This window comes from Rhamphochromis sp. 'chilingali' (assembly GCF_963969265.1).
Source record: "Rhamphochromis sp. 'chilingali' genome assembly, chromosome: 12".
NCBI classification, from domain to species: Eukaryota; Metazoa; Chordata; class Actinopteri; order Cichliformes; family Cichlidae; genus Rhamphochromis; species Rhamphochromis sp. 'chilingali'.
Window position 1 is genome coordinate 6,848,131 of NC_137939.1, and position 25,512 is coordinate 6,873,642.

At 41.3% G+C, this 25,512-nt stretch overlaps 1 protein-coding gene across 6 annotated transcripts in view; it reads left to right on the forward strand.

Moving 5' to 3' along the window:
* The first annotated feature begins 528 nt into the window (after nt 1-528).
* Nucleotides 529-25,512, forward strand: part of prdm16 (PR domain containing 16) — a 174,913-nt gene continuing 149,929 nt past the window's right edge. For 2 of the 6 annotated variants that reach the window (XM_080899266.1, XM_080899269.1), the window contains exon 1: nt 531-832. In XM_080899266.1, the coding sequence (XP_080755392.1) occupies nt 796-832 (37 nt within the window). In that variant the 5' untranslated portion in view covers nt 531-795. Of the gene's footprint in view, nt 833-25,512 lie in introns of all 6 variants that reach the window. The other 4 variants (XM_080899267.1, XM_080899268.1, XM_080899265.1 and 1 more) reach the window with 3 other exon arrangements.

The window sequence follows — 25,512 nt, forward strand, 5'->3', positions numbered from 1 at the left end:
CACACACACACACACACACACACACACAATCATAGCTTGTAAGCTTGTAAAGTTGCAACCACAATCGAGCTCGAGCCTTGGACCTGTTTACGTGTGCGTGTGAATTAATGAAGTTAAAAATAACCTCTGCAGCTCCAGCAACACATACTGAGGTATCAGTAGCGGCAACAGCCTAAACACAAAGTTTCTGTAAGTCTTTAAATTAAGAAAGGAAAGTATTTTTATAGCACAATTTTTTTTAAATAAACAGGAACAAAAACAACAAAATAATATATTATGTTAATTATAAATACTGTAATAATGATAAAATTATATTTAAAAATGTAATTCCAGTATTACAATACGACCTTGACCTCACCACCATACCTCACTGCGCTCACCGCTGTGCTGGAGAAAACCAAGCAGTCGCTGTTAAAGGGGGTAAAAATCCAAGAGGGTGCTGGCAGGAGCTGAATGGGGCGGGTGGAGGGGTGAGAAGGGGGGGGGGGGGGGTAAGGGGATGGGAAGGGGGAGGGAGGGTGGGAAGGTGAGATGGTGAAGAGAGAGCAGGAGGAGGAGGAGGAAGAGGAGGAGGGGAAGAGATAAGTGATCTAAAGGGGAGACGATAGGACAAAAAAAAAAGTGATGATGATGAATACATTGGAAAGTTTTTTGGCCCCGGCGAGGGTGTCAGATTGAATGGCCTGTGCGCATGTGCGAAGGTATCACAACTGACAATGCTGGTGAGATGAAGATAGTGTTGTTGCTGCTTCTGGGCTCACGGAGGACGACGAGAGGAATCTACAAGCCGACAAGATGAGATCCAAGGCGAGGGCGAGAAAACTGGCCAAAAGTAGGTCTTATTTTTTCCCCCATTCTTATCGAGTTAACCCACCGGCTCCAAACTCCCGGCTCCGTAGATGTCCACTGTGTCCTTGTCATTTGCCATATCCTTAAGAGAGGATATGACTACTCTTTGTTCAAAAATAACTTTTCCGCTGTAAATATGTCCCGTTTCGGCCGCTCAGTCTCGTTTCCCTGCGTGTTGCGGTCTTGGCTTCGCTGGTTCCAGTGTCAACAAAAAAGAAAAAGAAAAGTTTTCATGTGTGATGAGAAACGCCGCTGGTGCTTTAGCTGATTACACTCCGATAAAAGAAATAGATAAACACTGTCTCCCAGAATTGAGCCTCATCTCGTATTTTTGCTCTTTATCGGTTGTCGCGGGCTTCCGCGAAGGCGCAGATTCCTCTCCTGAAGCTACCGAGAAAGTTGTCGAAATGGATAGTAACTTTTTTTTTCATAGAGCCGTTTCAAGTCTTGTGAAATAATATTCCCTGCTTTTAAAATAGTGGGCGCTGTGGCACTGCTCTGCTGCTCGCTGCAGAGCTCACGGCGAGCCTGGGCGCACTCTTTCATTTGCCTGCAAACTGAGACGCAGAGATGCGATTTTAGAAAGGAAAGAGCAATATTTTAATGAGGACTTTTCTTCTTCTTCTTTAATTCGATCCTGCTCAAATCTCAGCAGATATTGCTCTCCCGCTAATTTGTTTCGTCCCAAAACCCAAGGCCACTGGACTGCAGCAGCAGGCTGTTTCCTCCTCGAGGGAATGCCAATCAATAATGTGTCTTGAGAGCGCCCATACGACGACTTTTGTGGGCTGCTGGACGCGTCACACGGAAAATTCATGTATTCGGTTCTTTTTTTTTTAGTGTGAGTGTGAACATGAGCACTTTGTTGTTGGAAATGGACCATGTTTATCGTTTGACATTTGTTTGTTGTTGGTGGGTTGATTTATGAATTACATTTACTTAAACCGCCGATTTTATTCTTGCATGAATGCACTTTGGCTTCCACAGCCCTGCGTGGATCACTCGGCTTTATTTATCCACAATTCATTTGAAAGACAAATGCTTCACAACATCGCGATTTCTATTGCGGGCCTGTTGTCATTTTATTTTGTTTCTGCCTTGGTGTTTGTTTTCTTCCAAACCATAGTGACTTGAGCTGTGGTTTTGTGAAAGCTTGCATTCTAGCTTGTATGTTGTTTTATTATAATGTGGGGGGGGGGGGGGGGGGGGGGGGGGGGGGGTTATTTTATTTTAGGAATATGCTGTCGTATGTTGGACCTGCTTTATTTGCGTGTTTCCAGGCCCTTTCAGAAAACTTTGTAACTTTGCCTCCCTCCCTTTTAATTCAGCGTGAACCTCGACCTCGCATTAGACGCAATTAAGGCTATTCAACAAAGTCATTTCAGACCAAATACTCCGTGCCAAGCATTTGAAACAGACATGAAATGTTTATGTATTTATTTATTTATTTATTTTAAATAAAGAGCTTTACTTGACACGTCCCAAATAAATCTGTTCTATTTTAGCGCTGTTTAATTCATTTTCAGGGAGGGGGTTTCAGCGCTCTTTCTTTCAAAGGAAAAACAACGAGAATAAAAACACTAACATTTCCCCCCTCTCCACTTTTCAGTCGTGTTCTTGTTGTTATCGTGTCACTTTCACACGGTTGCCATACACGAGAGGACAAAGTTCCCGTACAAGTTTACAACAAAGCAAGAAATACACATACATAATGTTTTTTTTTTTCAAAGAAAATGGGTTAAAGGAAAAAACGTAAACTAGGCTGCTTTGTGAAAATACTTAAACGTGTGGAGGACCAGCCTATTGCCAGTAATTGCACTTGGTCTTGATCTCTAAACAGCCTTGATAGTCTGTTGATCCGGGTGCTAATGAACACAAATACCTGGCTTTGTAGCACTCAGATCGGAGCACTGGGAGCCTCTGCAGCTCACAGGCCTCCAATCTGTTGTGTTGCAGTGGTTGGAAAAACAGAGCAGACAGAAGGCATGAAAAATATCATGTTCTTCCTTAACATTCAAATCGTGCAGGCCCACAACTTTTGAATGCGACGCGGGGGGAGTGCGTTCCCCCCTTTTTTGACGCTCGGGTAAAACATTCTCTTTTGTAGCTGAGTACAGTAGGCCACGGCTATTATGCAGCAGCTGCTTTATCGTTTTATTATTGTTATTAATATTTTTTATATTATTATGTTATTGTTCTCGCGGACACCGGCTGCACATTAAAGACCACGATATTAGAAACTTTTCACCTAACACGACTATGTGAGCGCTTTAATGCAAAGTGGCATTGATCTCTAACTATGCACTAACTAGCTATGCATTAGTTCTGGTGTGTTGACATAATACTTTTGCGTCAACATTAAAGTGTTAATGAGTGTTTTTTTTTTTTTTTTTAAGGAAAAAATGGTTTTACTTTCTGTTCCTCTGATTTTTTGATTTTTTTTATTATTTTGCTGAAAATGTGCAACTTTTAATTTGAGATCAACGTCTATTGTATTTATTTATTTTTTATTAAAAATATTAAACAGTCTATTCTAAGCTTTATTTTTCATTTAATTTAATTGAACTTTTTTCTTAACCAGTGAATGACTCCATGGAGACACTCGAGCCTTACGCCACATCTCATTTTATCGAACGGAACGGATTTGATATGCGACTTGGCCTCTTGTTATCTTAAAAAACTAAAAAAAATCAATACAGCCAATCTAGCTGAGAATAAAGACGCAAAGTGACAATATAATTACTTTTGGCGTTACTCACGATGAAGTTATGCTTGAGTATGTGTGTGTTTGTGTGTGTCCGTGCGCGCTACAGAAGGCTGATTGTGTTTGAAATGTTTAACACCTTGCGGCGGTTTTATTGTGGTATTCTTAGGGGTCCACATGTAGCGTTAAATTGTGTGTGGTTGTTTTTTTTTTTTGGATCAATTAAGACTTCCGGTTGAGTGGGCGTACATTTATTTTCAGGTATGTTTTTTTCAGTACACAGGTGGGAGCAATACATAAGCACGCACGCGCTGTTCTCTTCCTCCCCTGCGCTAAAAAAGGTAATTAAAAAAGAACCGTGTACTTTATCACATATGGTGAAATGAAAGTCAGTGAATTCACGCAGATTATCGATTTTCAACACCGATTTTAATCTTCTGCACAATCAGAAAATATTTTTTTTTTTGTACAGTCTTGCTTTTGTGATTTTGTGTTTGGAAAGATTCGCACAATTTCAGACAGCTTTCCTCTCTCACGGCCTGTCTTTGTCTCTTTCTATGATGTACTAATCGCAAGATATCCTATTGATCTTCGTGTTAAAGGCCTCTTATTAGATGGACTCCCAGTCATGAACTTGGCCTGGCTCAACAGCTTCTGATGTTTTGACAGAAGTAATAAAACCCAACCCATAACACTTTAAAACCAACAATGGTAGCTATGTTGAACTTCTGGCTAAACGTTCAGGGACCCAGTATGTTACTGCTATGCAGCGGTAATATGTGTCAGATAGCACTCCTTCATGTTCACAGATTAGAGCCTGGACATGAAAAAATGATAGGATCATCAAATGCAGAGGAAATCCACCGTAGTAAGATTTTTCTTTCTTTCTTTCTTTTTTTTTTTTGGGGGGGGGGGGGGGGGGGGGGAGTTACTTTTATGAAACTGTAAATCTCAGTTTTAGTTGCTTTTATTTTGAAGTGCACCAGTCAGTTAGTGCAGACAACATGCACCCAAACAAATATTGTTAATAACTCTTATTTTGATGGTTTGAGAAGAATTACAGATTTTTATCTGTTCCGAATTCTGACAATTTCCTTTCAGTGCATTTACAGTACCCACAGAGACATTTGTTTATGCTGAATGTCAGTAACGCTGGATAAATTGTGAAATAAAAATACCTGTGAGATCTTTGCTTTATTGCTGCAGACCTTGCATAACTAAAACAGGGAGGGAAACTTGAGATTCTTGTGGTTCCATAGAGCCCATTTGCATTCATGTGTGATGATGTGAATGATCTTTGCAGCACCGATTCAGGCATCACCGTTTGGCTGTCGTCGAAATGTGCAGACTTTGCTACTTCTGCATACTACAGGCTCTTTTTCTTTCTTTTACAGACATATTGTTCACCACCTTGTTATGAGGATGACATGCTTTGCAGTGATTTCTAAAGTGAAGTTTTCAATATAGTTTTGAATTTATTTTATTTTATATGGTTTCGGGGATTTTGATCTGAGCATTTGGACTGATTTTAGGACCATTTGTGTCAATTTCTGAATGATTGAAAAATTGTGTAGCCTGACTAATTGCATCAGTCCACACTTGGCGAGGCCACATTTCCTACATAAGTACTTGATTATAGAAGTTTTGGATTTGGATGTCATTTCCTCATTTTGAGTGTGTACATGTGCAGAGTGCAGATTTGTGCATGTCGTGAGGAGGGTCGTTCTGACTGGTTTTCCATGTTTATTTCCTTTTATAATCATTTTTGTCCATATGCATTTAGTAAAATGCTTTTGTATTGACATGTAACTGTACAACCAGAAAACACTGTATGATGTTCTTTGAAAGGAGTAGCTTTACAACTGACAGTTAAAAAGCCAACAAAGATTTATCTGTGACTCATCTGTGATTTTTGCATGTTTGTAACATATTAATTTGTTGCAGAGGAAGTTGCTCTAGTCAAAGTTAGGACAAGGTCATGGTTATGGTCCATTCAGTGTCTAGTCCTGAGTCTCATGGAGTAACATATGGTCACCATTTGATTCCTATGGTGCAAATAGTTTTTATGTAACCGTTCCCGCAAGTCTGCATTGAGCTTAGAAAGAAAACTTATATGATCTCCCGCACCTGTGCCAGGAATACACACAGGTGATAAGTAAACAAATGATTAACTGATGATTTAAGCTATGATTTACTGCAGCTGTAATGCTTTTAATAGAACAATTTATCGAACTTTAAATATATCAGTTATTATATACAGTATTTTATGGTTTTTTTTTTTCCTTGGACTGTTTTTGGTTCCTCCTTTTCCCTCCTGAACATAGAGTGAAACAGTGTCTCAGGAGAAATTCTTTTCTTGTTATTCAGTCAGTTAGTCTTGTGAATTTGCTGCTGCTGTTTTGGCCAAGTGTTCATTGGAAAACAGAGACTCTAATCTGGTCAAGGGCAACTGCAATAAAATGTAAAAAAAAAAAAGTAATAAAGTGGATAATAACACGTGAATCAAATAAATTACATTAAGCCTCCTTCTGTCTTTCAGCAATTATGAGGATGAAATTACTTGTTCGCCCCTTTTGTCATTGTTTTTTTTAAATTTACTTCTATTCTAACATTTCAATGTCACATCCATCATTTGACCAAGTGATCCCCAGCACGTACTACAACACTCCCTATTGCATTACCTTTGAGCTATCTTGATATCACTTCAAATGAAAAGGTTGTGTTGGCTTAATTTTATATATGACCAATAAATACCTTCTTATCTAGTGCATTATTTCAATCTGCACAAAAGAGACAGAAACAAAGACATTGATTTGGTTTGGGTTCTCAGAATGAGAATAAATGGGTTCTGCTTCATTTTAGCAGAATTATTTGTATAGTTTTAGGAGAATAGTGAAGTCCCAGCGACTCCTCGCTGTTGACTGGGTTTCACTGAAGGCTTGCTTTGAAACATTTGACTTGCCTTAGTTCCCTGCTTTCCAGTGACACATACACAAGCACGCACTGAAGCCATGCATACGGTATAATGCAAATGGATCCCGCCTGGTCACACTTACACACACATACACCTCAGTGGTGACAGATTTTTTGTGCATTGGTATGCTTTAACCCCAATCAATCACAAACTAGAAAGGTTGAGTGTAAATGTCATCCAAACAGCAGGAGCCGGCACTGTTGGCTGACTAAATGCGTGCAAGTGTGTGGGAATCAGTGTGTGCACCATTTTGTACAGTTATTGGAGGTCCTGTCACTGTTTGGAGCTTTGACCTTGGCCAAGTCTGGCACAGCGATGGGTGGGCACCTGGACACACGCAGGCACTCTCACACTGAGACCCACACACACGCACACTTATACACACTCACACAAATTTTAGCTCTGTGCATCTTTTTCCGCTTCATTGCTGACTAAGTCAAATTTTGAGTTGGCATACAAATACCATTGTATTAAGCTCTTGCACATGGCTCCAAATCCCATTCATTTTATTGATACAGTTACCTCACCATATTCAGCTGGCAAAAATGTCTGTTTCTCCACTTGCGCTGTGACCTCATCTGCCATGTTTAGAAAAACAACAGTCTCCAAATTGCTTTGTAGTGGGGAATCTGACATGACTGAGAGGGTTTCAGATATATTGCTGATGTTTTTCTTTTTCCTGTTCTTTTCAGCCCCCTGTTTTTTTGTCTCTTCTTATGCTTTTTGTTTTCAGCCTGCAGATGCGGGCAGGGATCTTGGTAAAAAAAACAAACAAAACCGAGTCATATGTGTTAGCGAAAATGAGGTTAAAAAATACAAAAGGCCTGAAGTAAAGAGCATTATATCTTGACCCGTGGTTGCTTATCAAATTATGTCCAGCCACTGGTGGGTCATGTCTAGAGTTTTCCATTCCAGCTTCTCAGGACTAAAAATACATCACGACTGCTGGAATCATCCCATTGGAAATATCCCATCTTTACTTCAGAGGATTCTGATTAACGCTAAATGATTAGCTCTATGAGTGTCTTGTGTGATTGTGTACTACCCACTGCTAAACAGTGTGTGTTGTTTGCAAAACAAGGGGGCAAATGTGTCGACTCCCTAATTAGTGCGCGCTAACAGCCCTCATGATTCCCCCTTGCACTGTGATATCCCAGGGATTGCTCAAAATTGTGACTAGTTTTATCTGGGTCTAATCCTGATTTGTTTGGTATTAACCCTCGCACTTTCTCCCTCATTCCCACTCACTTCTGTCCAATTCTACATTTCCTTTCCTTTTATCCATTCATGAACTGACCTTTATGTTGCTTTCACTTTAATTTACTCCATACTCTCTGCAGAGCTGTTTCCAATGTGTGCTATATTATTTCAATATTGCCAGATCTTTAATCGTAATGAGACAACATATGATTGGCTCCTTTTTGTGATCCAAATTAAGGATTCCGAAGTTGTAATGGTAAATTTCCAAAAAAGAAACAGTCACTGTACCTTTTCTGTATATACAAATGCAGTGTACTAGAACATATTTTAAAGCAATATTTTGGTATATTGTGTGATTCATTTGCCATGTATAGATATAGAGTGTACCTATGCACTGCAAATGCATGAAAACTAATACTGCTACTAATATTCAGGATCTTGAAATGAGCTATTGGTGTGACCTACCATCAGCCATCAGTACAATGTAATGACAAGGTGATGCAAAACAAGCATAAAAATGAGCATTTAAATGCGTTTAGTGATCACAAAGAAATGTGACACTTCATTTTCCAGTATTCTTCTTCTCTCTGTCTGAATCGTAGCTCGTCCCTCCATACTCACACATACTCACACAAACACATGCTGTCTATTTCAAGTCCCAGTCCAGCACAGCTGATGATGGCTCATCCTGTTCTGGTATGATAAGCAGACAAACTGCTCTGTCCCCTGGGCTGTTTGCCTGTCTTTGGAAACAAACAGTGATGTGTAGAGGCAGTGTGGCTCTAAACTCCCACTGCTTGCTTCCCCTTTCATAAGACCGCCAGTTCAAAGCCTTGGCTCCATCTCTACTTCTATCTCTCCCGCTCCCTCCCTCCCTCCTCCTCCTCGCTGTCTTTCTCACTGTGGTTCGTCATTACCACAAAGATGGGCAAGCAGTGTCTCATTAAAGGGGATTAGAGACATCTCCATGTCTCGCGGGGGCCGAGCGGGACATTTCTCCTCTCTGGTCAGCCCCCCCACCCTTTTTCTCTCAGAGATCAGGTTCTTTGATTTGGCCAGATAAAGACCTCTTTCATGTCGGTTGGGACGGTTAGCGATTACACTGTCAGGCCCATCGTTTTGGTGCGTTTGACAAATTTGTCATGCTGGGTGGGGCGGGTGTGGATTGTATTATGAGAGGGGGGGTTGTACATGGAGATTCACAGTAATTGAGCTGTCATTATCCAGTGACCCTGCCAGGCTCTGGCGCATAGGGCTCACCAATTCTCTATTTGTTTCATACTTTCCTAACTTTCTCTGTGAGTATGATGGATAGAACAAAGAGGAGGGAGAGGAGGAGAGAGTGGAAGCTGGGTAGCAGTTCCCAGATGAATACCTCTGCTTATTTGACCACCTCTCCCGAGCACTCCTGTCCATGAAAATTGGCTCCACTACATCGCTGCTGCAAGTTTCTTTTCTCACCCAGCTCCTCCCTGATGCAACTCAATTAGGCCCATATCACCAGCTGCCATTTATTTTCATACAAAATGAAAACTGGTGGCATGTTGATTACTGAATTCCCCAGAGACAAAGGGCCACGATTGGTGTGGTTTAATTTCATTAAGTAGAGTGTGGTGCGTGGGATAAATATATTAGTGCAGTCCCCCCCTACCCCAATTTACTTCAGCCACTCTGTATGTTAAACAAATCCTTTGGTGTTACAGTTGTGAAATTGGAATAAATCTCACAGAATAGTTTGGTGAAAAGCAGGCATCTTTACACGAGGCACCTACGTTTGTTCTCGACTTCTCTGTGTTTTTTGATCCATTTTCTGTTTCTTGCGCGAGCCTTGAAACATGAAATGAAACCCCTCATGGTGGGCTTTCTGAGTGTGGTTGTGCGCTTTTCCCAAAAACACATATAACCATTGTATTTTGGTTATGGCTTGGTCTGCCCTGTGTATTTGAGATGTGGGCTAGAAAGATGCAGTGTGGTGTGAGTGAAAAAAAAATCTTTTCCTGGTGGGATAGTGTGACTATATTAGCGCAGAGATTTTGATGAAGGAAATAAGAGCCGTCCTTGTTAACCTGGAGTCAGATTGGTTGTGAAGCGATGAGTAGGGTGGAATGTGTGCGCTATCGTTCGCGAGTGAGTGCACACTTGTTTGTGTGTGTGCGTAGGTGTTGGAGGGGTCTTGACTAAAACATTTCAAGATGGCCCATTAGCTGGCGTAGGCCCGTCCCCTCCTGACACTAGGATTCCTCTGTGCTGACCCCTCTCCTCCACCTCTCAGCCCCTCTGTCCCAGAGGCCCCCAGCCTCATCCTGCCAAGTGTACGGTTCCAAAGTAACGATGAAGCTGCCTGCGTGTGAAAATATTGAATTGCAAAAACATCCCTGGGTGAGAGGGTGTGTGAATGGAGCTTTCAGCGTCGGGCCCGACCCGGGCTCTGCGCTACTGACTGACGGACAACAAATGGCATTTTGTGTCCAGAGAGAGCAAGGGAGCGAGAGAGAGGGGACAGAGAGGAAAGGGGAAAGGAAGGAGGAGAAGAGACACAGTGAAGAGAGGGGGGGGGGGTCTTGAGATTTTTCAGGCCTCTTCAGTCTGGGGCCCTACATGCAGGTCTGAAATGCCTTATCACATGACCTGTCTGACCCCTGGCCCCTATTCAGCTAAGGCTGTCAGGCTGCTCTCAAACAGGGAGCACAAAACCTCATAGCTTCAATGGCTACTATTCACCCCCTTGTGAAGCCCTTCTCCAAAGGTAATAGGTAAAAGTAATGTCAGTGACCTTCACTTTCCGTCGCTCTACAAGAGGGCAAAACTCTTAAGATTCCCAGATAATGTCAGAGGTAGGGTGGCCGTTTTGGCTCCTTATCCACTGCCTCTACTTAGCTGCCATGAGAAGAAGCGAGAGAGCAAGCTGACTTGCCTCTTTTGAGACAAAGTGTTGTTTTGGTTAAGGATATTAATTCACATCTTGAAAGTGATGTTAGCTGAGTTGGAATATGATAGCGTTTACAAACAATGTGATGCCATTTTTGTTTTGTTTTTTGTTGCCATGCGCTGGGAATATACTTGTGCCTGTGTGTTATCTAAGCGTGTGTGGGACATTAGTGAATTTCTGATGTCTCAGAGGAGCGACTGGGTCACGGTATGACCGTAACCTCCTGTCTCGCTTTGCAACCCACACACTGGCATCTCTCCCTCTGTCTCTCTCCTGACCGGTCCTAAGATTCTTTCTTTTCTTCTCTTTTCCTATTTCTCCCCTCCTTCTTTGGAACACTGGAGTTTCTCTCTCTCTCCGGTCCCCTTTGAAAAGATGCGGTGTCTTTGTCCGGCCTGATAAAGGATGCCATAGTTCCCCTTTTCCCCTTCTTTGTGGCCCGGGGCTGGCGGCTCCTGTAGAAGTGCAAATGGTATCCTCTCGGAGGGGCTATCCCCGCGGGCCCTCAAGGGCCTTCTCTCTCCTCCAGGCTTGGCTAATTACCACCGTGCCCCCACCTCCCCCTCCTTAGCTCCCTGGTCCCTGGAACCATGGACGGCACATTCCCACAAACAGCACCTGGCCTTCTTTTCTCCTGGTCTGCTTTGATGGCTGACACCCCAGACTACCCCCCTCCCTCCTTCCTCATCCTCTTCTCCTCTCCGCCCCCACTACCTCATCTATCTCTCTCTCCCTTCTTTTAACTTCTTCTTCTCTCTCTCCTCTCTCTCTCTCTCTCTCTCTCTCTCTCTCTCTCTCTCTCTCTCTCTCTCTCTCTCTCTCTCTCTCTCTCTCTCTCAGTGACTCTCATTAATAGAGGTTTTAAATTGCTTTCTGACCCCGGCAAACTGCTCTTGTTGAAAAGGGAGATGTTGAAGAGGATGTCAGGAAGAAGTGAAATAGATGAGAAGGGGCAGGAGAAAGTTATCTATAGTCCATTATATGTTTTGTGAGATGGGTATGTGTACTATTATACACTAATATTATTATATTAAAACATACTCAAGAAAGACTGGTGGAAAACTAGTGGCTTACTTAGATCACAGTGAATCATGATCATGATTCGCTGTGATGAGAACTTGTACTTGTACATAAAAAACTGTACTAATAATGCTCTTATTGAAGTGAAGGGTTTTTTTTGCTCAGAAGAAGAGGTTTAAGATTGATATTTCATTTGGAGGTTCACGGTTTATAAAACTTCATCAGAAGCGGATGCAGGTTAAGTGGATTTCAGTGCAACAGCAATGCACGCATGCACACTAACTCGCTCACAGCTGTCCGCACACACAAGCACCAATATCTAATTTAGTTGCATATTTGTGCCCCTATAGCCATAGGCCTAATCAATGACCAATCTCAATGGATTTGACCAATTCATAGCTGGCCTTTGTGCAGTCAAGTGATCCCAGTGAGAGCGTTTGGACAGCTTTCTGAGGAAAACAAATAGCTCTATTACAAGCATGCGTCTGTGTGATGCTCAGTATCCCAAAGGCAAAGTGCTCGGCCTATATTAGCTGCATATTCTCCATGCTGGAAAAGGTTCACCTATAGACACAGTCCAGAGATAAGAGCGCTGTCATTTAGAGTTGAATAACCTGATTCTGAATTGTTGAATATCACACAATCACATGTGACTTTAAAGGAAGGAGATCAAAATACTTACGGCACTTTTTTTACTCTTTCCAGTAAAGAAATACACGTGCTCACACACACACACGTACACACACTTAACCCTCCATTCAACAAAGAAAAGACACACACAGAAGCTAGGGGTGGTGCTGCGAGCTGCACACACCCAGACCAGTTACACTTGTGTGGCAGAATTTGGTTTTGGTTTGTAAAACTGGGCTTAGCTTGCAAACTTTAATGCTACATGGGTTTGAGTTTGATGTAAGGCCCCATGATAGCTTAAGAAATACTTCAGCTGGCTTCTGATGGTTGTAAACTGAGCTAAGATGGGAAAAAAATATTGCTCAATAATTTATTTGGTTCACATAAAAGTGAACAGAGATTGGAATTGAGAATTTTTGATTCCTTCTTTGTCACATGAAGAGCTATTATAGTTATAGAGTTTTACAACTCATGAGAGATTTAGTGCTACTTTCTTTTGCTGGCAATTACATCTGCTCTAAAACATCACCAGCTTTCTAGTCTGGCCCTTCTAAGCAACTTACTGTTGCTGCCCTTCCCTAAAGAGTTCACACATCATCACCTACAGGACTCAAGTGATGCCACGAACTGGGCTGCCTCTTCCGGGTCTGTCGTAACCAAATAAGCAGTCATTGGGACGTTGGGTGATGGATGGTGGATAATCCTTGCATTTAAAGGAAATTCCACAGTTGGATTCACTTTAAGTTTGTAATCTTTGATGCATGCCAGAACTTTTTTTGTTAATAGGGTGTGCATGTATTGTAACTGATGTAGAAGAGCATTAATCTTGGGACACAAAAGGTTTTATTAGGGCTTTGGTACTAGCGATACTCTGTGTTGACACTGATTGACAAAACGGTGGCCTCAAAATTTTAATCAGGCAGACTATCTTTAAAGTCTGAAATGACATAATTAGAATTTCTAAGTTTGGTTTAAGGAGAGGCTTCCCAAGCCTTATGTCTCCCTCAATTTCCGCCTCTCTCCTCATCAAGTCTAGCCACATCCTCTTTTTCGAAAACAGAAAAGGAAAGAGGAAGATCCGGTTTCTGAATTGTGTTTTATGAGTGGTTGAAACGGCCACTTCTGCGGTTTTTGTCTGTCCACGCTGACCGTTCGACTCAGAGTTCTTGAGGTTTCCAGACATGCCAATTAAGCAGTTTTAATTAGGAAGATGTTGTTCCAAACAAATGTTTGCACTCAAGGACCTGCATGTTGGTTAAGTTTGGGGGTGGATTCCACGGGTTGTTACTGTTATTTCTGTGCTGTTTCAATTGGCTTTGCAAATCAGTTTCTCTTCATTTTCCTGAATGCAGTAAAAGTTCACTTCGATGACCGCAGGCACACATGCGCATAACTGACAGAGGCATCTTGTTTTTCAACAGCACCGAAGAGCAGTAAGTGCTTAAGAATGGTTAAGCAATGACAAAGCAAACAAAAGAGGCAGGTGGGTGAGGCTTCTACTGGCCTCTTGCCAGCCTTAGCTTCATTTGAATATTTATATACTGCAGCGTTTTGTTTTTAATGACGTAAAAAATTCAAATTTTTCTCTAAAGACTGGGACACGAAGTTAAATCTCTATTATTTCACACATTTCTGATAGATAACCCATTTTTGTTAGTCTTTAGAAAGAAAGGAAAATATGATCAATCAATGAGGTGAACACATTAATGGCGGCTTTCAGATCCACATGTTTGCACCATTTTTTTTGATATAAGGTAACATTTTAAATTGACGTTCATGGTTTCCATCCCTTCTTTTAACAGCTTAGAATTCATTAGCTGGACAGTTTTTTCGGGGCATGACCCACCTCACAGAAGGGATTTTTGGCGTTGTTCTTGTTTTATTTGTTGTTGCTTTTAAAGAATTGTAGGTAACTTTGATGCCAAGTTCCTCCACAGCAAAAGGCAAGGACCCGACCCAGCACATCTGAGAGTACTTTGGTGAAATAACAGCAAATGTTTGTCTTGTATTGTATGGCACGCTGCTGGAGGAGCACTAAAGCCCCTTCTTCCAGCGCCTAAAGCACCTCTTAATAAAATAGTCAAGAATAACTCCTTCACCTTAATCTTCCCCTCAGATTACTGCACTCAGGGCGGGAAATTAGCAGCAGGCCCACACGCTTCCCTTTTCCTTTGACACTGTTACATCTTTATTTGCAAGTGCCTCACTCTCTTACTACTGCTTTCTTTCCCTGTCCAATGTACCACTGCTTAGTTGTTTTTCTCATGTCTCTCCTTCTCTCTGCGAGGTAAGATAGGTGAACTCTCCATGGCAGCAAGAATGGCATTTTATTGGGTCAGAATTAGAAGCAACATGAGGCTAATAGGTGGCTACTTCTTCCACGGTCTGGTCCTCATCAGTGGAGAAAATGGGCCTAAACAACTAAACGTGGCTGCTGACAATTGATAGGAGCCCTTTTAAGTGGATCTACTTAGCTGAGGGGGCTTGGAGGATATGTGTGTGGCTAAATGCTCATGCATGTACAATATGTGGACATTTGCTATTTCATGTTAATTAGATGCTAGCAGTTGCAAACACACACCAGCACAACCCTTTGGGGAGCTGGGAGTTTGTGTGTGTGTATTTGTAAGTCCTTTGTGTCCGGGAGTGTAACCTACACCTTTAGAACCGCAGCGGCAGTAGCTTTGAGCGTAGTTTGTCCTGCCGTCTGATCTTTGTAACCAGAACTCTCCTTTACAGCTTCCTGTCCGCTTTGCCCACCTTTTTTTGCCCGCCTGCCATCTGGGTCTACCCCGAGACACACGCGTGCACATGCACAGGACAGTGGTCGTCATCCTCTTAACCGTGTCTTTCACTTTCAGCCGAACCTTTGAAACCAATAGCACAACGACGAGATGCAATCAGTGGAATCCATCTATAATCTCCACTTTTTCCCCTCCTTGTTTTTTTTCCTTTTTGCTGAAAGTTTTAGAAAATTCAAACAATTGGTTTTTCGTTTGTAAGATTTTGGTAATTTTTGAGCATTTAAAAAATGTTACAAAATATACAAAATAAGTGATTCCAAGAGTTAATGTGGGGGTTTGAATTTACATAAAATTACAGGGAGCAGTTGCACAGTTTTTCTACAGCTTTCCCATCTGTAATATCGGAGGCAAAGAATTTTAATTTCAAAGTCTCTTTTAAATTGTTGAAATGTTTGCAGGTCATTTCCACAGCAGAGAGGCTCATTAAACTTTGAACATCCAAATTGCACCTTTTAAAGTCTTAACTCTGACAAATTGAATTCTATTGTTTGAACCCTTTCTGGGTCAAAGTTTAGACTGCAACATATTTGAGTCTTTTTCTGTTTATTTTCAGAAGCACAGCACCCTGCATCAAAAACTACTGTCATCATTACTGGCTGAAAGTAAAGCAGCAGTGGTGTGACTTAAACGTTAATCCTCCATTAAACTAACATCAAAGCCTTCTAGTACTCCAGTGGGGTATCTAAATTACGTACCTGTGTAGATAACGTTTCCGAGCAGGGGGCACTACGGGTTTTTAGTATCAGAGGTTCTGGTTGACACTTTGATCACTTCCTCCGCTCTTCATACCTTCATTGTGTTCAAGATCACATCACACACGGACACACACAGCAGGTCTGAGAGGCAGTGTCAGGTGTAGCGGGAGAACAATGCAAGGATGCGTAGAGGGAAGCCAACATGGTATCTCTTCTCCTTTTTCAGTACCTACAATTACAAAATCCGTGAGTCCTGTTTCTTAGCCATCTGGAAAAAAAAAACCCCAACAAATTAAAAAAAATAAAAAATATGGGCTTGAGCAATTGAAAGGTTTATTGCACATTAGTTTTTCCAAGTATTTTGACCAAATAATAATTAAAGATAATTTACAAGTATGTCTTTGGGCAAATACTTTTAATGTTAGTTATTTTTCTGCTCAGTTTGTGGGTGTAGCTTAATTGATTAGCATTCCTGACCAGAAGAAATACGCAGAAAAAATGTCTATGCCTTTTTTTGTAATTAAAATATATTTTTTAAATTGTTGTAATTTTTCAGGCTTTATAAATATAGGGGTAAAATCCAAAATTATCATGCTTAGAATAGTTGTAATTTACCTACAGAGCCTACACACTCAGTTAAAAGTTATCAGTGTTTTTGTGTGTTTGAATGCTAAACTTCATTTATAAAAAGGATTTCATAAAGCGAAGGCTGCACAGAGGGTAGGAAATACCTGTGGAAATGAGTAAATATATATTGTTTCCATGGGTTGTTCATAAAACAACAAGGGTGGATGCAAGGTTTCAGCAAAAAAAAAAAAAAGTATTTATTTCCAGTGCCGCAGGTGCCCACTCACAGCTTATTGGTTTTTTTGGATGACTCCTTTACTTTAAGGAGAGCAATTTATGTCTCTCTCTAGTTTCTCTCCAGAGGCAAGGGCTGAAGTGGCTCGCTTATTTTAGCAGGGTCTCGTGGTCATGACTTGTGGTGACATATTAATTGAGCGGTTCCTCTAAAGAAAAGAAAGGCCAGTGTCTCGATTGGTCCAATGGTGTTTGTAGAGCTTTAAAAATTGGTTTTGTTTGGCTAGAAAGCTCTTCTGTGTTTATTTACACGTCAGAATGCTTCAAACGGCTGCTGGCTCACTCTCCTCTTTCTGTGTGTTTGTTTGTCCGCGTGTGCATGCCTGGTCAAATATATGCTGCATTTTCTCAGTTGCCTACATGCCAGTTGTATAGACCCTGTGTGAAAGGTAAAATTATCGAGCACAGAGAGAGCAAGAGACAGAAGAGAAGAGGCGATGGAGACAGTTCCCCTGGCTTACCTGGCTCTTGAGTTTCCTCGTAGCTAGTCGTCCTTACGGTCCTACTCATTTATTATTGACCGCATTCATTCACACCATCCTCTAGATTGCAGTGCAGCTTCTACAGACAGTCTGGTCAGAGTCTGTTGCCAAAGAAAATAGCTTCCTGGATTATTTTGCACTCACAAATATCTCTATAAAAGAACAGCAAGTAAATTCAGATTTAACAGTTACCTCTTAGTTTTTATAGCAAAGGCCATGTTCTGCAGGGAAAAATGAAAAACTGATACTTATCTGGCAACGTCTGACATTCTTTTTCTTTGTGCTCAGACTTCGTAACTTGCAAATGGAGGCTTTTTGCTGGACAGTTAGGAAGGGGGTGGGCGGCGGGGCAGTTGCACTGGCCAAGACAGCATGGACTCAGTGAGTCTCTTTAATGATCAAGTCCAATATTCCTTGAGTTCTACCTCTGACACTACATGTGTGGCTTTGTAAGGAGAAAAGTACATTTTGCTTTCCCAGCTTCTCTCTAAGGAGTGATCTAATCAGATTGCTGTCATGTGTGTGTGTTCATTCTTATGAGCTCATCATTGTGGCAAAGGTGACCACTGCAGAGTATAAACTGTCATCGGGATAATTTACAGATTTGTAAGACGTTTCCTCTGTCAGAAATACATTTAGCACACTCACAGAGACTCAAGCACATGTGCACGCACATGCACAAACACGATAAATGGCTAGTTTCTTTCCTGAAAGTGCTGAAAGGGAAAGGAGCTCAGCTGTTCACCTAAGCCAGTGAGTGACGGAGAGCGTCTGATCCAGAGCCTCGGTTTGAACACAGTTACCAAGACAACAATTGTTTTAGCTGGCATTTCTGCGGAGAGGAACATTGAAATAACAACATGAAACCACAACAGATTAGCCAGTTGGAAAGCTGAAAAAATGACACATTTGTTCTGTATTTGTTCTGGAGAGCATACCTGTTTCAGGAAAAAAAAAAAAAACATAATCTTCCATAATCTTCCTTCTTTTAGTTTTGTTTTCCATCAACTGTGATTGGATTTTTTAAAGTGTAATTAGAGACTAAGTTTGTGCACCGTAGAATAAACATTTTGTAGAATGCACCGTAGGATAGGTTGTACGGGCGTTTGAGTTGACTTAAAAGCTCTTGCAGTCTTTCTGCCTAACTGGAGTATCAATAATGAGATTTATCTTTCTTCTCCCGCAGCCTTGATTCAATTATCTCCATCTCTCTTCTGCTTTCTCTTCCTCTGGCTCCCTCCCTTTTTGCCCCTTCACTGGGGATCCGTTTCCAATTGAGGGCCGGTCATGCTTTGTGTTTCTCTTTGTCATGACAGGGTTCCTTAACGAGTGGAGGCTCCCTTCCACTGTGGCTTAATCAGATCTGGAATAGAGCGAGGGAGGGAGGAAAAGATGAGGAGTATAGAGGTAGGGGTAACCAGGTAAACGTGGGGTCACAAATAGTTTACCTCCAGATCCTCATTGTCTCCATTTCCCCTTTTTAGGAAAATTAAATTTGTGTGGTCCCTCCTCCTCCTCCTCCTTGTAATGTGTGTTTTGTGTCCAATCTGAGATCTTTGAAGTTTGAAGGGTCCCTTGCCCCGCCACATGCCAAACCCCAGGAAACCCCCCGACTCCAATACCCTATGCCCCTTATCTTCCCCCTCTGCACCTACTTCCAGACATACCTCATTACCTGAGGCCGTATTGAGTGGCGACTAATCAAATTGACTCTACTGGTTTTCTGCCATCACAGGAAGTGCTGGTCAGCAAGGGATCATTGGTTCAGTGCTAGGCTACAGAGAAAATGTTATGAAGTGGAAGCAAATTAATTAAAGAGACCTTTAATTTGTTCTAATAGGTATATTCTCAGTCACCTCTTTCCCCCCTTTTTCTTTTGTACAAAAATAGTTGAAAAAAAATGTTCACGACAGAAATTTTATATCGATAGAAAAGGGATCAGATTAGTTAGTAATGGAAACAGATTGTACTGTGTATGAGCAGTGAGCCTTGTTACTTGGAGCCTCTCTCGCTATTACCTGCAGCTGTTTAAAAAATACCACAGAACAAGTAAACTTCATTAAAGAAGAAGAAGAAGAAAAAGAAAAAAACAAAGCCCCATTTTAACATGAAAGCAAAAAAAAAAAGTGAAAGTGAGGGAGAATTCAGAGAGACAGAGTTGAGTCTGTTTACAGTTGGCAGCTCTGGAGTGTGAACATCTTGAGGTGAGCCTCTGGCTAACTTCAGAGAAGCTGTGAATGAAGTCTTTCTTATGGCCTGTGCTATGCAAATGTATTCATGCGTACATACATAGGGTAAGCGAACACGTGCACAAAGCGCCTCCTCCGGCAAAAAACCACAAACATTTACACACTCACTTCACTTGTTGGTGCACATGAGGGAGGAGATAGGGCAGTGCTGCTGCAGAAGCAGCTAAAGGCATTAGTTGGCAGCTTTGCATGGGCTATAACCAGGTATGAGGAGTGGTGTCTTTCGAGGGTTACTAACCGTTTTTATTACTGGATGGGAATAAATTGGTCAAAGAAAATAGATGTCCCCATGATCTTGCCAGTACATGCCTTAGTATTTCCTAGACATTTTATGGAAAAATGCATGCCTAATCACTAATGAGTTACCATTTGCTGCTCTCTCAGATGTTGTTATGTAAACATTTTATCTCTCTCAATGACACGGGAGGCTTGCAATGAGCTGCTGACAAAGGAAAAGCAGAGAGAATTTCAGCTCTGCAGGACACATGGATGATGATGGGCTTTGGTTTTTGTTGGAGTCAGACCACGGGAGACTTTTCTAACCAGAGTACCAATGTAACGTCGTGTTATCACACAGTGATGCCCAGCGCACAATATTTTTAGCAGAATAATCCAGCTTGTTTTATTCTTTGTGTGACAGCTGTCATCAGCCTGTTCTACAATAGCTGTATCATACAAATTGGCATATTTATGATCTGTTTTGTGATGGCTTTAAAATCCACGAATTGTTCCGTTCCACAGCTGAGTCGTAAAAGTTGGCCCATGTGGAAAATTTCAGGCAGGAACACAATAACTTTTACAGTGTATTGTTGAGCAGGCCATATATATATATTTACAAATATTCAGTTTTGTCTGTTTGTTTGTTTTTGCACACACAATTCAATTAAATGTATTTGTTTAAAAAAAACATTATTCTTTTTTCTTGTGGTTGGGTAAATGGTGTTTGTGACAGCTAATTTGACCTCTCATGACTGTAAAGCTTTGAGTGACACAGAAAAAGGAAATTATGATCAAGGCCTCCAATGGGCAGTAGAAAGACATATCTTTGGTAAGCGTCTTCTGGATTTGGCTTTGGGTTGACCTCTCACCCAAATTAAACTTTGACAGTTCCCTGCCTCTCCTCTCTTCCCTCAGCCTCTCTTCACTGCCCACTGCTAGGCACTTTTGTTTTCACATGGCCGACTTCTCAGGGAACACGCTCATATTTGTGGCTTTTGGGGTTGGCAGCAGAGTGTGCTGTGCCTATAAAGTTTTTTTCACTCAAACTTACCCCAGTACCCAAATTGAACTGTTCAGTCATTTCCTGCCATCCCCACTCAACCACCTCCCAGTCCCAGAGTTGCCAATAATTCAAATTTCACTGTTGAGTCCGCCTGGGTAAAACATCATGTCCTGTGGTATGGCGTTTACACTGTGCAGTAGTCGTCCTCTATGAACTTATAAAAAACAAGTCCCTCCAAAAACACAATCACTAAAAACCTCTTCAATCCAGATAAAAAAAAAAAACTTGACAGATGGCTTATGGAGCCTCCAACAACTTTTGGCTTCAGAGGAATACATTTGTTTAAATGACCTACAAAGCAAAAGCAAACATTTTGGTCTTATTGAGTACCCACAAAACCGTTAGTATGAGCACATGGTTAGGGGAACCCTCCAAGAGTAGGCCAGGCTCATCCAAAGCGTATCGCTTAATGTGAGAGAGAGAAGGAGAAGTGCAGAAAGAAAGGGAGAGAGCAAGATGGTTATCTGAAGTGAGGTCAGAAATGAAACATGTCATAGCAAATTAGACCCATGTTGTTTGAATTACTTTGGCCTGCTTCTTAAAGAACAGTCTGCCCATGGAAAGGGAGGGGGAAAAAGTGGACAGAAAATGTGTATCGAGTAGGAAAAGCAAGACACAGACGGAGGGAGAAAGCGGGAAAAGGGAAGATATGGGAAGCGATTTACAGTGGGAGCAAAAGAGATAAAGACATGGGATGATATGAAAAGAAAGAAAAACAGCACAAGTTAGTAAGAGCGAAAACAGAGAGACACAGAGAAAAAGCTTGACAGAAAAAAAAATTATGTTTTCTCTGGAACAAATAATGTGACTTGGGCTGAGTCATGGGCCTGCTGAGGAATGATGATGATGATGATGATGATGATGAGAAGAAACCTTGGACTCATTCCTGTTTCGAGCTAAGTTTGGGGCATCATTTACCAAACTACTGGAGAGGGGCCCCTGCGTGTGTGTGTGTATGTGCAATAATAACCACATTCTCTAAGCATCTTCGGCCACCGGGGCCTGTTTTTATAGCTGGGAACAGGGATGGGCCAACACTCGTTAGGAGGACTATTTCGGCACATGGGAGGGAAAAAAATGAGGGGAGAAGGATGACCAGAAAGGGGTGTTCAGAGGGACAGCGTGCCCGCAGCCTCACCGACTGGCCCATCCAATCAGTCTGCGTTGCACCAGAGATGAGAGCTGGCTTTCTCTGGGAAAAAGGCCTCCTGAGACGGGGATTCGAACATGCTTCCCGGACAGGATTTCACAACTCGGCAAGAGTGAGAAACACACTGAGAGCATTTTAAAGTTTAGCCGGGTCGACTGGAAATTACTCAATAAAATATTTCGAAGAAGATGTATCCTCATTATTTTCCCTGGGCAAACGCGATCTCGATTCTTTTTGCTTCTCTCATCGACTTTATTTGAACACTGTCAAATGTATTCTGCACTGATTCCTGCCAAAGATGGAGACGTCACCAAAGCACAAATGATGTGTATGTTTGTGTGTGTGAGTGCAATAGAGAGATGGAGCAAGATATCGCGAATTTGGCGTATTATGTAGACGCACATGCATTAACTAATGCACGCACACGTGCACTAACACGCACACAGACATACACACAAAAAAGAGGAAAAGTGCAAAACAACCAGGGATAAAGCTGAGCTGGTAATCTGTCCTTCAACAAAGGAATGCTTTTACGAGACACGTGTATTTTGTCTGTTTGTGCGTGCCCATATGTGTGCGTAAATGTGTGTGGCTGTGACTGTGTATTCGCACGCCCACAGTGTAAGTATCTCATTTTGTGTTTGTATTGTGTAGCAGTATGCCACAGTGCAAGTCATGCCACCATAAACACAAGGGGGGGGGGACAGGCATCTTTGAATAGCAGCAGTGTGTGTTGGAAGACATCACGTTACCACTGACAGGCCCAAGGATGGGAAATAAATATTTACTCTAAGCTTCCCCAAATCACATCCAGAGATTTCTCTCCATGTCTCTTTCTTTCTGTCTTGTCTTCTTCTCTTCTTCTTGGTTTCCGTCCCTCTTTATGTCTCTTGTGTGCTTTTTTTAAACTCCTGTTTTTTCCTGTGTTCTCTGTGATCTCTTGTTCTTCACCTGTGCATTGTTTCACTCATCCTTTGTCAACCAAACACAGCACGGTAGGGTAGGGTAAGAGTAGGGGCCCATGTAGACGTTAAACACAGGTCGTGTTTCCACTGAAATACAAAAAACCCCCCCCAAAAGGTCCAAACCTATACACAAACATGCCCATCATACGCACACACATGCAGGGTCATTCGGAGATATCCATCTGGGATTTGTCATGTCAGACATGGCCCATGTCTCTCTCTTCTGTAATTATGGCAGTATTTATTTTTTCAGATCATCCCGCTGGGTTAGGAGCGTCCCGTAGTGTGGTTTGGACTTGGAAACACACTCCATCAAGACATCCAGCTTAGCAGAGAAAAGGGCACGCAGTACATTTACTAGAAATTGGTAACCCATAATTCAGAGATTTAATGTAATACGAGTGTGAGCTCTGTATTTCTTTTGAGGACGTGTGCATGTGAATTTGTGTGCAAAGAGCGGTCGGTCCAACTATGGCAGAAATGGAATGAGGTGGTAATTTTTCACAGCAGTGTTTGTGCGATGCCAAGATAGTGATATTCAATATTATAATACTTTATTGCATCACATAAAACTTATAACCCACCCACGATGCTTATGTTTGTAACAGCTCTTGGATGTGTAATGTATTTAGAAGTTCAGACTGTGTTGTTGTGCATAATCTGTTAATCTAAATGTTGAGAATCGGAGGACACTCCTTTGTGCTTTTGGACATTATAGTGGACATTTTATCCTAGTGTTACTCAATTTTAAAAAATACTTGATGCGTGTTGTGCGTGAGAGATATTCATATTTTTTTTCACATATTGTTCACGGATCACTTAAATAATACTGAGTAATACAAAAAGATAATTCTCTGTTTTGGCACTTCTGATAGGTTTAAATTTCAGGTAGGACATAATTTACTGCTGATTTTATAGAGACACAAAAATCTAATATAGTTTCCTTTATATTTACATATAAAGGAAATTAAACTTTTATACCTGTATGATCAACAGTATGATCACAGGTATAAAAGTTTATTTTTACCTTATCACTGGTTGTGCAATTGTAAGCCAGCACTAGAGATGAAAAAAAAAAAAAACCCAAAAGTATTTGCCCCCCTTTCAGGGCACTGAAGTTCATCCCTTTTGAGCTGCCCTCTAGATCATCAAAGAAAAATAGACAAAGATATCCTGAGTAAATACAGAATGCAATTTTTAAATTTCATTTATTGAGGAAAAAAGCTATCCAAACCTACCTGACCCTATGTGAAAACGTAGTTACCCCCAAAACCTACTAACTGGATGTGTAATCCTTTGCAGCAAGAACCGCAGTAAAGTGTTTGTTATAACTGTGAATACATTTTTACAATTACAATACAATTGCTGTGGAGGAACTTTGGTCAACATTTCTTTGGAGATTTTTTTTAATTTAGCCACATTAGAGGATTTACCAGCATGAACAGCCTATTTAAGGTCATGCCACAGCACCTCAATTGGATTTAAATATGGATTTTGACCAAGCCAGTACAAAACCTTAAATTTGTTTATGTTTGAACCATTCAGCAGATTTGCTGGTGTGTTTCAGATCATCTGCATAACCCAAGTGAGCTGGAGCTTCATGAACTGGCCATTCTCCTTCAGGATTTTCAGGTAGAGAGCAGAGTTCATGTCTCCATTAGTTACGGCAAGTCACCCAGGTCCTGAAGCATCAAAGCAGCCCCAGACCATCACAAAACCAAAACTGTATTTCTTTTTATGAAATTTAAGAGGACTCGGACGTTCCAAAAGGTTACGTTTTTGTCTTGTCTGTTCACAGAATATTTTTCAAAAGTCTCATCAAGATGTTTTTTTAGGCAGATGTGAGCCTCTGTGTTCTTTTTGGGCATCATTAGTTTTCTCCTTGAAGCTCTCCCATGGATGCCATTTTTACCCATTTTCTTATTGTTAAATCATGAACTCTGACCTTAACTGAGGCAAGTGAGACTTGCAGTTCCTTAGATGCTTTTCTGGGTTCTTTTGTAACCTCCTGGATGAGTCGTCGATGTGCTCTTGGAGTAAATAGGAATTTAGTAGAATTTGGCTTTCCAAAAAATGTGATTTATCATAATCGACTCATGATTTAACAAGTGGGGCAACAGGGCCAGGTAGACTTGGATAGCTTTATCCCATTAATTAATGAAATCATCATTTAAAAAACACATTTTTGTATTTACTCAGGTTATCGTCATGTAATATAATTTTTTTGGGATGATCTGAAACATTTAAGTGTGACAAATATGGAAGGGCCGAATACTTTTTCACTGCACTGTTTAAATCTGTGAATTTAATTAATATGCGAAGGGCAAGTTCAGTTGGTGTCTTGTACACTTGCCTACAGGTTGCCTCTGATACTTTTTTCTTTGAAATCAATCAATTCTTTGAATTAAAATTCCTCATCAGCACAAACTACATCATCTGGGTTACTTGTCAGCATCTTTATAAAACAGAGGTTTTATGGAGACAGGATTTATTGAGGGGCTGCTGTATTTTAGAGTCTATTGGGTAAATGGTGAAATTACCCCATCTGAACCCTAAGCCTGGAAAATCCTGCCCTGTCCTTAAGATGTCTGTCTCTGTTCTTACCCTTTTCTCTTTTCCCTTTGGGCTGCACGACTCATAGTAATGACTGTGCGTGTTTGTGTTTGTGTGAGTGTCTCCCCAGCTGAGTGGAATCACCCTCTGTCCTGGGCATATTCA